This window comes from Microdochium trichocladiopsis (genome assembly GCF_020744255.1).
Source record: "Microdochium trichocladiopsis strain MPI-CAGE-CH-0230 chromosome Unknown B0I36scaffold_8, whole genome shotgun sequence".
Lineage (NCBI taxonomy): Eukaryota > Fungi > Ascomycota > Sordariomycetes > Xylariales > Microdochiaceae > Microdochium > Microdochium trichocladiopsis.
Genome location: NW_025763551.1, coordinates 1,913,887 through 1,926,038, shown reverse-complemented (window position 1 = coordinate 1,926,038; position 12,152 = coordinate 1,913,887). Strand labels below are relative to the sequence as shown.

General features: G+C 54.7%; 1 protein-coding gene across 1 annotated transcript; it reads left to right on the top strand.

The window, feature by feature from the left end:
- Window positions 1-6,181: 6,181 nt before the first annotated feature.
- Window positions 6,182-9,587, top strand: B0I36DRAFT_247834 (uncharacterized protein; the record flags this gene model as incomplete). The annotated part of the gene is made up of 5 exons (XM_046150338.1): window positions 6,182-6,251; window positions 6,317-6,371; window positions 6,441-8,055; window positions 8,124-8,246; window positions 8,292-9,587. 5 exons carry the CDS (start codon window positions 6,182-6,184, stop codon window positions 9,585-9,587), a joined length of 3,159 nt encoding a protein of 1,052 aa, XP_046009488.1.
- Between the last annotated feature and the right edge of the window lie 2,565 nt (window positions 9,588-12,152).

Below are 12,152 nucleotides of genomic sequence, written 5' to 3'. Positions count from 1 at the left end.
CCATCGTCTCGCCCCGGAGGTGGGGAACGCGTCCTCGTATGAATTTTCTGTGGGCCAATGCCGCAGGCTCTGCCCTTTGAAAACTGGCGATGGAGGTCTGGACAACCGTTTTCATCACAATCCTGCGAGGACCGTGAGGTTTCCATACAAATCTGAGCTCTCACACGGGTCGAGTGCCAGTGCTTTAGGAATCAAACGTGCCCCGTGTGCTGAAAGGCCTTTTATGAGGCAGCCAAGATTTCACGCTGAGTCTGAATTTTGCTCACTTTGTCTTTTTGTGGTGCCGAGACGTATACGTGGTAGCGGACATGAAGACGTTTCCACCAATTGGCCTTGAAATGTCACATAACGAAACCACACTCCCTCAAAAAGATCTTGTGGCAGGATGGGTCTTTCCTATTGGGACCGCTATGATCAAGATAGTTCTTTTGCTGGTTCATGGGCTGAGGCTAAGAGGAGAACAAACGACGCCCCTGGGCTTTTTCAGCAGCTTGCGTTTCGCGTTATGGCACTGCCTACGTGCTTGGAGTAGAAGCCTTTTTCCTTCTTCTCCTCCTTAAAATATAGTGAAAACCCTCTAATCTCAAGAATATCATCTCTAAAATGTGTTGTGTTACAGGCCCATCGCTGCCTTGTGTCCTTGCAACAACGAGTCCTTAGACGACGAAGCACAAAAGGATTACCTATCTTCAATCCAGCCTCATCCTGCATGGACGCCAGCACAACACGACTTCCTGTATGGCCCAAGTATCAGGCTGAGACAAGACGGATTTGTGCGGCTATAGGATGCATGTGATTCACATCGTGATGGACTGTTTTGATGTAGCGATTGGGCGGGGAGGTTTTCTTTTCTCTTTCTCTTTCTTTTTTTTGTCCCTTTTTCCAACATTGGCAAGCCTGGTCCACTCCCGACATCAACTGGGATATAATAGCCTAATTTAGCTCAGGGGCTGTCCCCATCCCTGTGTAGGCCGGTATACCTGATCGTTCTGTCTGATCGCAGCCAACCAGGAACGGGATATTGAGTCTTTGATAGGCAACTCGTTCTGTGGGCCGCAAGAACAGGGTATGAAGTCTTTGATAGGCAACTCGTTGCCCACAAGAATGGGTTAGGTAGTCAGTCTTTGATAGGTAACTCGTTCTGTGGATCACTATACCACACTGCAGGTCGGGCGAACATGAGGAAAAAAGAAAACTCAATGATTGGCATTTTTGACTCGCTAATTTCCTATTTCAGGATCCGGGGCAGATCAGACAGTTCCGAATTTGGACAGTCCCGCGTCCCCCAGATCTTCATCCTCGATGCCTAATGGCGACGCCTGATGTGGCTTGTCATATTCGCTGCATTTGCTCACTACCACCACTCGGCAATACTCGTGGTTGCGTCCTGCTATTTCTTTGCCCACTACTTGATCGCCTTGGGAGTCCTGGGGGGAAAAGGACAGCAATGACTAAGCGGCACCTCTTATTGCCGTCGCTTTGCCTGTAGTCGTAGGGCTGATCCGCAATATAATCACCCAAGAACCACTTGGGCAAAGAAATGAGCACTTTGCTTGCTTACCGCCAAGCTTCCGACTGAATAATTCGTGCCGAGTAACGTGGCTGCGGGAAACCCCCGCGGCCCCGCGGCCCCCCATTCCCCAGCATACCAGCATACCAGCATACCAGCATACCAGCATACCAGCATACCAGCATACCAGCATACCAGCATACCAGCATGCTACCATGTTGCAAAATATGGAGTCGTCTAGTTGCCTATCCTCTCGTCAGCAGATTTCAGGCAGGGCTCGGCAAGTGGGCACAATCAGAAAGCGAAAGCGAACGAGATTCATGCTGAGCACGTATGACCTGACAACCCCGCTTAGGTACAAAGACACCACGTCGTAGTCCTAGCTGTCCTATAGAGGCGGGACTCTCTCACCATGGGAGTCGCATGCCGTCTTACTTTCTGCAAGCGCGATGCGGTCCGCAGCCTGCATCGATGCGAGCGGCTTGCTAGATCGGGCAATGGATGATGACCTCTCTTGTGGAGAGAAGTAAGCCGCGCCAGCCACTCCCGGCTTACTCCCTGTTAAATCGAGTGGAGGACATCGACGGCACCAACAGAAGACGTTATGTCGAAGGTCGTTACCATGATTCCAAAGCTGGTTTGGGGGCGTGGCGCTCCAACAACAACTTGGGGGCTGGACAACGCCCGTGAAGTATGGGCCAAAACCGTCCGAGGTCCTGGGTCCGAAACCCTGGACGTTGATTATCCCCCCACCCAGTCCGTGTCATCTCATGCCCACGCGAAACGAGCTGATCGTGATCCGCGGGCTGCTTTCCATTCTATGGTGCGATGTAGAGAGGAGTCATAGAGAGATACTCAGACCCCGGTCTAGCACTGCTCACACTTGCCAGCAACCCATGTCCGTTCATCAGTCAGCAGCGTGCCCCTCACCCACTGTAACTCGGAACTCGATCCCGTCATTGTCTCGTTGAAGTAAATGACAATGCGGAGATGGGACGATCGCCACTCCCGCATCTTTTGGGGTCCAGGCCAAATGGCCCGAAATCCACGACGTGATCTGGTTCGCGTGGCTGCCTGGTTGCACGTATCTGGCAGAAATCGTTGCCACTCTGACAAATAAGCGAAGACGTCAAACATAGTTGTATCCGGCGAGGCGCTCCTGCATACATGCAGCGGCAAGCATGCATCCATATCATGCAGGGCGGCCCCAGATCCCCACCAATTCCTACCACCCTCAAGGTGCCGAGCTGAGATTTGCCCGCAGCCTTACGGACCACATGAAGCATATCGAATTTCGATATCACCGTCGTCTTCAACGAATGAGCACAACGAGGTGGGTCTTGTCCCTTGTCAGCTGTGGAGGCGCACACTATTGCTTCATCTATGCTGATCCGTGAAATGTTGCACGGTCACCGCTTGTCACCACCTCCTTGATGGTATCAGAGTGCCACAACCCAAACAGCGTCGCAGACTGCTCGCTGCATGTACCGGGGTCGAGGTGATGATGACTGATGAAGGAGTTCGGATCTGCATTTGGCTTCCGCCTCGTATATGGTGGGGAATCGGGGTCGTTCCGCCCGCCACCAGGGGTGTGCTGTGCCTTATTTACGAAATCATACAGGGCCAGGGAACGTCTCATGAAGAATTGGGCTAGCAGCCTGCAAGAAGGTGATGTTCTTATCATTCACAACCTACCCGGTGGCGAGAAGCGCTGCCTATTGTTGCTAAATGTAGAACGAGCCGCGCAGGGTACGATCAGTAACGTGTGCGATCACTGCATTACTCGGTCTCCGCTTGCGAAGATCGATGCGAGACCGAGGCCAGGCTGCACGGATGGTACAGAGCCCGCCAACGGTCAGAATGTTGGCAGTATGCTGGCGGTGTGTTGGCGGCGTGTTGGCGGTATGTTGGCGGTATGTTGGCGGTATGTTGGGCACCACGCGGCATGTCCAGTACAACAAAGGGCTCAAGATGAAAGCGGCGCAATCAAAACAGACAGTTGTGCGAGTTGGTGCACTCGTACATGGTATGGTCTCCAGCTCACGAAGCTTCAGAAAAAGCCAGGTTTCACCAATGCTGAGGGGGGGATGGTGTGTATGCGTACGTAGGTACTTGTATCAGTACTGGTAGAAAGGCTGAGCGGAAGCAATCCAGCTCTCAACGCAAAGTTTGTATTCTGGTAGTTTCGAAGAGCGCCTTGAAGACCCTGTGCGAGGATGGCGTATTGCTCGCAGAACTAAAACAATCGCACATGCCGGATTGGAAGATTGCCACCGGGAAACAAGGAGCCCTATCGGACTCCACGATGCTGTGCGTCTACCCTTGACGCTCTGGACGGTCGTCCGTGGTCTTGAAGAAAATGTGATTCGCAAAATGTGACGGTCGGGTCAAGAAGCGAATCATGCCCATCCGAGACCGAGGTGGCGCCTAGCGTCACGATGGGTATATGAGCAACGGCGGGATCCGATGAGGGCCCGGACGCTCTGTGAAGGTGGTCAGCATCACCCCTGAAGAAACGAAGTCGTCACTTATCTCTGAAGACGTCGAGGTCAAGCGAGGCCTCTGAACGTGGAGATGAGTTTCTGTGCGGGACCAGGGAGAGCCAATTTGGGAACAGCGACCAGGGTTGAGAGCCAATGAGAAGGGCAGACACTACAAGCCTCCCAGCCTGGTCGTGGCAGCGGTTCTTGAGCCGGGGACAGGTTGCACGGCGGGACTTTTGATCTACAAGTCAGGACAGACAACCTTGGAAGATTGTCACTGCACATGGGGAGCATCATGGCATGTCATGTTGGGTCGAGCACGGGCAGGCAAGGCAATGGCATGTGAAACGTCGCGTTGGTCGTGCCTCCCTTCCGCAGCGCGCAAGACAAGGGCGGCCGTGCCTGCCTGCCTGCCTGCCTGCCCAGAACAGGCAACCAGGACTCGAGCACCCGCTTGCTGCGACTAATTATTGTTAGGACAGCACCGCGTCGAGGCAGTCTTCTGGCCTTCCAACCACCCCCCCAACCACGTATTACCCGCACTGACCTGTTGTCGCCTGAGTGAATCGTTGCGAACTCTGTCTGCTTCGGGCAGACAGCCTGTTGCACAGCAGATGCTGCTGGCAAGATGGCGGGCCGGTTTGGGACGAGCTGGCTCACCACGCGGCTCCCTGGTCGCCCTCGAGGCTCCTCCATCGAGATGGATGGAGCGAGTACGCAACCGGCATCGGCCGTGGTGCAGACTGCGACGGGCATAACATGCAGTCCCCGGTGCTCATGACCACGCCCTCATTCGCCGAGCAGGCACCGCGCGCATGCACGTCTCGGCGGTTCAGGGCCGCGGGTCATGCCACACGGAAATGGTGCAAGTGAGCGGAGCACCACCACCACCCAGAGGTTGCGCCATGACGAGTTGGGACGCTGCCTGCAACCAACGACCCGCGTGCTCGAGTGCATGGCCCGGCAAAGTCCCCAGGCTAGGCTTCGGCGCCTGGGCTCAGCAGTCAACCTTGTGTATCGCACCATGCCCAGGCAGATCCCCGGCTTCCCAAATGGTGTCAGTAGGCAAAGAGTCCATCGTGTCACTCTCGACAAGCGTCGGCGCGAACCAAGGGCACTATTCTCAAAGGGTTCGCCGCTACACTGCGTAAGGTACGTTATGCACCAGCCAGCCGCCTGGCGATGTGCGCTGGCCGGCGGAACCAGAACCGCATCCCCCATCGTCATCTTGTCCTGCCAGAATCTGCGCAATTGATGCTGATGGACGACGGAGGGAGCCGGCAGAGGGAGGAGTCGCTCTTGACATCAGGCTCGGGTCCTGGCTGGTCCAGCTCGAGCTTTGTGAGCTGCCGAGTATCGCCATGCATCGTGGATCCGTGCACAGTCGCCAAAAAGAATCATAGCATTCTACCCATCTGCACTATCGCACGACAGTAGAAAGTTTCTCCTTTTAACAATCGAGGCAGCAAGTCTTGGTTGCTCGTCGTCTGCTCCTGTCAAGCACGATAAGCATCTACTATTGAACCATCCATGACATTTAACCGCAATTGCCAGGGTCTACCACAGGACCAAGGATCGGTGGCGAAAGGACCGTCGCTGGACGTGGCCACTAGCACGGCCGCCAGATCTGACCAGGGAAACCAAAGCAGTTGTCAAAGAACGACGTGACTGTCCCATGACGATCAAAAGGTATGGATGCAAGGTCCCCCGCGGTCGCAGAGGCTACGCTAAACCGCCAAGAACCACCCCCGGGAGCTAGTCCCAGGAGCCCCAGCCCGCCCCAGGGGTATGTTGCTGCGACCAGCCTGAGAGCCCCAGCGTGCGGGTTGCTGGGGGCTATGTAAAGTCACATCCCGGCTGGCCAGGGTCATTCATACCCTCGTTGCACGCTTGCATCCCCAAATCCTGCCTTACCCATGCTCGACACCACCTGGAAGTGTCCCATATGGTCAACATGCTCTACGAGTTACGGGCTGCCCAGTCTCTCTGATTAGACAGGAGGGCTCTCACGTCGAAACCACGCCGTACTTGACACCTCTCACCAGCATGCCCGTTCGCCACGTCTCGGAAGCCCCATGAGATCAGAGCAACCTGCCGAGCATTGCATGGTTTTTCCCCCTTCATAATTTTGTCTTCATTCTGTATTTCAAACACACCGACTCGAAAGGTGCCCACGATCTCGCCCACCATGGTGTTCTGTGCATACTGTGGCAAGAGCTTTACAAGGAAAGAGCACCTGGAGAGGCATATTCCAAGTCGTAAGTCTGGCACCAGGCCGTGGCCCTGAGCCCCGTCCTCTGCTCTAACAGAGTTCCTCGGACAGACACGAACGTAAAACCACACAGATGCAGCGCGTGCCAGCTGTCCTTTGCAAGAAGGTATGGCACTCTTGGATTTGCTCCTTCGCGGCCGTCGAAGTCATGCTAAAATTGAGAACAAAACCTCAGGGATCTTTTGCAACGTCACCATTCGACATACCATGAGGCACGAGACCCAATGGAGCCTTCGCCTGGTGGCGTCCCAACCATCGCTGGCAAGACTCCCATCGCTTGCCTTAACTGCGCCCAAGCCAAGACGGGTTGTGATAAGAGAGTGCCCTGCTCACGATGTGCGGAAAAGAACCTCGACTGCGCGGCACGCTTTGCGAGACGATCTTCAAAGGCTGCTCTGAGAGCTGCTCAAGCCGCAGCCGCTACAAAAGTTGATCAACCAGCAGTCTCGTCATCCGTCCCGACCTCCACGGCCCTTGGCGTCAATGTGCCTAGTCCAACTCATCCCACAGAGGTCGACCATGAGTCACATCCTTCTGGTTCGGCGACTATCGACCCAGCATGCATGGGGATGAATCATACCCACCAAAGACACGGACCTCAGAACAAGATTGTTGGCACGGAAACAGACAATGCCATCATGATCGACCCACTGCTACAGTCGCACGGGAGAACATCGTCACAGAGCTCCCCAGACGTGTCACATCTGAGCTCTGAGGCGGTCTCGCCAGCTCAATTGCATGCACACATCCCAGATGAGGTTATAAGCTCGGAGGGTGATTTCATGCTCCAGGATGGGAATTTCCAGGACATGCTGTTGTGGCAAGACATACATATGGACTTTGACATGTATGGTGGTAACCCCCAGTTTGGTCGGCAAGACATGTCCGTCTCAGCCATACCCGAACTCAATGACATAGCCTCGTGCTCAAGTTCCGAGAAGATGATATCTTCACGCGGATCGGTTTCGACACATACGCGAAGCACAAGCATCGCATCCCATCGTGATGCCGACACTGGCGGACTCACGAAGGAGCCATTATTTGATCTCGTCAACGAAGAGTCAATACCAGAATTCGAAGCTGTGATAGCAGCTGAAGCGGGGTGGTCCTTGGCCAGGTGTAATACGCCCATCTACTCAAGCACCTGTCCGCGTACTGGTATTGTCCATTTGGAGTGTCTCGAGCAGAAATCGAAGCAGGAGGGCACCTGGGATGCTCTAGATCAATATCTCAACAGCACCAAACGCAGCACCACCGATCATGCCCCCGTCATTCCCATGTCTTCCAGGTCACGAGATCGCATGCTTGCGATCACGCAGACTTTCCTACACAAAGCCCTTGAGATCCACCGAGGCGGCCTTCACAGGCAACACAACACCCAATATTCCAATGCGAGCCAGCCCACCTTCCTGGTTTTGCCCCCCTCCAACGTCGTAGAGTATTTTCTGCGAAGCTACGTTGGGAGCACCTCGTTCTTCTACTCTCTGGTATCGACAGGTTGTGTTGATCCGAACGATCTTCTGTCTCATAGCACAGCCTCGATACTCTTGCTCCTGTTGATGATCGCTCAGGGAGCATCAACCGTGCCTACCGCCGAAGCTCGAGCCTTATCGGCTGGGCTGATCGAGACTTGCCGGATATCTCTCTTTGATATCATTGAAAAAGATATTGAGATGTCTGCAGACCTGACAGCTCTCCAGTGCGCTGCCCTGTTCACCATGGCGGGTGCCTGGAGCGGGGACAAATGGCTAATGGATATTGCTATGGGACAGCGAGGAATGTATTTGTCGGTAAGTTCGGACGGATATAGCGACGCTCTCAGTAAGCAAGACCCGCAAGGCTAACTATGAGAATATAGATGCTGAAGCATGCTGGCATGTTCGATGCGCAACCTTCGATGATCCCAGCTTTGAACCAACCCCCAACCAACGTCGAGCTGCAATGGCGATCTTGGCTGCAGCGAGAAACTCAGAACAGGCAAGTTGTCGGCCCCAGTCAGGAAAACGTGCAGCTCTGGACTAACAAGAAACGCCCGCACAGACTCACCTATAACTGGGTCATGATTGACCAAGAACTGAGCCTTTTCCACGACATAGCACCGATGCTGTCTGTCAGCGATCTGCTAGCTCCTTTGCCTGGGCCGGAGCTTCTGTGGATGTCGGCAAATGCGGACCAGTGGTTTGCAGCAATGCAGTCAATGTACGGCTGCACTGCGAACGTGAACCCGCAGCTACTTACTTCACAGTCACTGTCCCCGTCGCTTTTTGACCTCTTTCAAGATTTTCTCCACGACTCTATGAAGAGCCGGCCCACCCGGACCACTCCCCAGCAACTGCGCCTTTTACTGCACCCTTTGCAGTCCCTGCTTTGCCACCTTCGACAAATGTTGTCCTGCTTCTCGGACGTACTTGGCACAAGGCACATCAGCACTCGAACTGTCACAAAGGCCTCAACACAGCTCCGGCTTGAAGAGGTGCAAGCGCTGTTGCAGAGGTGGTATGAGCTAAGCATTGAGCACCAGAATGCCGATCAAAACTGCTGCGTGACGAAGACAAACCTAGTCCTATATCACTTGATCTCACTCAACGCGGTGACAAATTTTCCCGAGGTCGAGCGTCTTGCTCGCCGGGACTGCTTTGACGGCTCCTACTGGGAGCTCAGTCTGCGCCACAAGCGATGCATTTTCCAGCGCGAAGAGGCAATTTTCCACTGTGGTCAAGTGCTCCGCCTCTTGCGTGCTCTGCCAAGCGAGAAGAGGCCAAGCTGGTGGTCAGTAGCCCTGTATCGTGCGACACTCATTCTGTGGGCCGACAGCATTTCACGACTGGATCCAAGTTTCCAAGTACAACAGAAAGGAACTGCCGCGCAGGAACATGCTGCCAGAGGTGAAGATTCGAGAGAAAGTCATCCCGATTACAACCCGGTCGCAGTCGCAGTCGATCAAGTCACGCCCGAGGATCCCCTCGTTGCCGCATACCTGTGGAATGGCAGTGGTTTCCCTGTGCTCACAAACCCAGATGGCGGCGTTCTCAGTATCGAGAACCCCGGTAACATCCTTGGGTATGCTATTCGCACGGTACAGACATCGCCAGCTTCGCGACTCGGCGATGGGATTCGGCGTAAGCTTCTTACTCTGGGAAGGAACTGGCAAACGGACGGGTTGACGGATGGTCACAACATGCCCACAACGACGATCGGGAGCAAACCCACAGTGGTCTTGCCCCCATCGCAAGCCCCAATGATGTTTCCCTTCCATTACCCACAGACAGGACATGCTCACGGGGTGGCGACTGCTCATACTGGCCAGGATGGGATCCTCTGATCCCATAAACATCGGCTAAGAGGAAGACCATATTGCAAGAAGTGCGGTTTAGGAGGATCTGTGGAATTTTTGGAAATGTTGCAAGACCAGGCGCTGAGGAGCATCGGCTTGGCTAACGAGATGGCGTATATTTGCATATGGGTCCATGATTTCCATACACGAGATTACCGAGTGCTCTTTACTAGAGCACTTCATCCGGAATGATCAACCTCAGAGTTATATGTGTGGAGGGGATATTGTCCATTCAGGTTATGTTATGAGGCCAGTCGCTGCACTCGGAAACTCATACATGTCAATTACCCAACAGTTCACAGTCTGTCCAGTTTATGTCGAGTGTCTCACCTCCATGTCTACCGAGACGGATGTGCACTGCGGGTGCGCTTGCACCTGGACGCGCTCAACTGCAGCCAACTCAGTGCTTACTTAGTGGGTTATAGCTGGAGCAGCTTAGGAATGCCAAAGTGATGTGCCCAAGTAGTCTTCATTTCCGTCAGGGGGGCCTGATGCCCACAACGACCTGCCTCCCTTTTCGGTGACTTTCCCTGAACTTCTCAGCGGCGGCGTCTGGCAGCTCATGTTGCCGAGTATCACGCTGGTGCGCAACCATCTCGGTGGTCCTTTTGCAAATGGAAATCGGACAACTGCTGCGGTGTGTAAGTCGGTTTGAAGGTCAGCAAGGCCCGTCACGGGGTGGGTTTAGTGTGAGCGCGCAGACAAGGACGCCACCGGAGACCGGCTTCGACGCAGCCACGCTCTTGATAAAGCACTCAGCCGGGCTTGGACCGAGTCTGCCGGACTCTGCAGATCGTCATGGTGCATATGAGACAGCAAGAGAGAGAGAGAGAGAGAGAGGGAAAGAAAGGGAGGAGTGACTAATGGCTAGGACGTGGCTCCATGTAAGTGTCGACTTGTGATTTGACTAGACACAAACGCGGTTGCACACCGAAAAAGGGGGGAGGGCAATTTTTGCTCGGAGCGAGTTCTTGATAGACAATGCCGGTGCCAAGACGGACTAGGCTCTACCGCGGACTGTGTCACTCAGACTTCCGTTCGCCGCTGCCACCGGCTTTTTGATGGTCTTTGGGACTTTGCTTGTTCGTGGTGGAGCGTGACACAGGTTTGATAGGTTTGTGGTGGAACAAAGGACCTTGTCCAAGCCAGTGCCTCAAAACTGAGGCCTGACAGTCTCTGCAACAAGCTTAGGCCCGGTTTCACAAAACGTGAAGAGTTGCACGGAAAGAGGAAACGCCAGTCGACAAAAAGGTCAACCGGGGTATTTTGGTTCGAGCATGTACGTCATCCGTCCCTCAACACCTCCGCCACCACCACCACGACCCTCGGAAGGATCATCAAGGCCTTGGGGCCCCCACTGTACGACACGGCGGGTTAGGCCGCAGGAGAAATGTGCACCGGCTCCGACTGAAGCTTTCAGGCAAGAAACCTACTAAGGGTGGGGGGAAGGATGCGTGCCTGTTTGGGACTATGGAACAAGAGCCGGCACTTGGGAATGGGCGACGGGACAGGGACGGCGGCCACTAGAGAGGGGTGACAAGCTCAAGGCCGGGCTGAAGCCGTTGCTGCGTTAGCTCAGGGCGGCGTAACGGTAACTGTGAGTGGTTGGTCACAAGACTCACAACCAGCAGCTGGGCGACGCGTTGCGGTTGCGTACACGTTGACGCAGGTGGGCAGCGATGGAGAAGGACATGCAAGAAGTCAAGATGGAAGGTTTACAGGACGCTTTGCGTTTATCGGAAACCAGCGGTCACGAAATATGTTGGCTAGCTGTATGCGGTCGCGGAGAGACGAGAGGAACGATGGGAAGGAGCTACGGGCACAGTGCCAGATCCGCACGGTCAGCTGATGTGCACCGTGTTCCGTTTGCTGCACGGGAGAAAATGCAGCATTCGGAGACCGACAGAGGCATCACCACCACACGCTATTACACGATTCCCCAGAAATAAAGACGCAATGCGGCGAGAAAGTCCAAGCAATCCGTCTGCATCAGTCATAATCGCCCATGCCGGCCCGGGCTCGCTGCACTGCGCCACGCACGTTGCGACAGTCCCCTGGCGTGGTCTTGCCTGCCTGCTTGCCTGTCTGCCGTGCCGTTCCGGACGTCCGTGGGGAATAACTGCCAATGTCCGCCACGTCGACGCCTTTGCCGTGGCTGATAGGACTCATACCGGTGAACTGCTAAACCAGGGCGTCGGGCGTCGCTGCTGACAGGAGCCAAAGATGCTGGACCCCGAATATTCTCGGGCCAGCATAGGGGCACAACTCGACGACCGCTGCCCGCTTCACGCCCATTCCGGCCCGGCGCTTATGCTTGTTGTCTCTACAGGGATTCTGTGTCCGGACATTGTCTTTGTGGTTTGCTCAGGGATGCCCAGCTCGCCGTGGACGGTACAATAAGTCCAAATGTCCAGGCAGACCACGCAACTTTCCACAGTCCCCTTCATCATTCTCGCTTAGACTGCACCAGTCGATCATAGACTTTGTGCTTCGACACGCCCGTCAATTCCCACAGTTGATCAATCATTCAAATTATTTTCCCACGTGACAGCC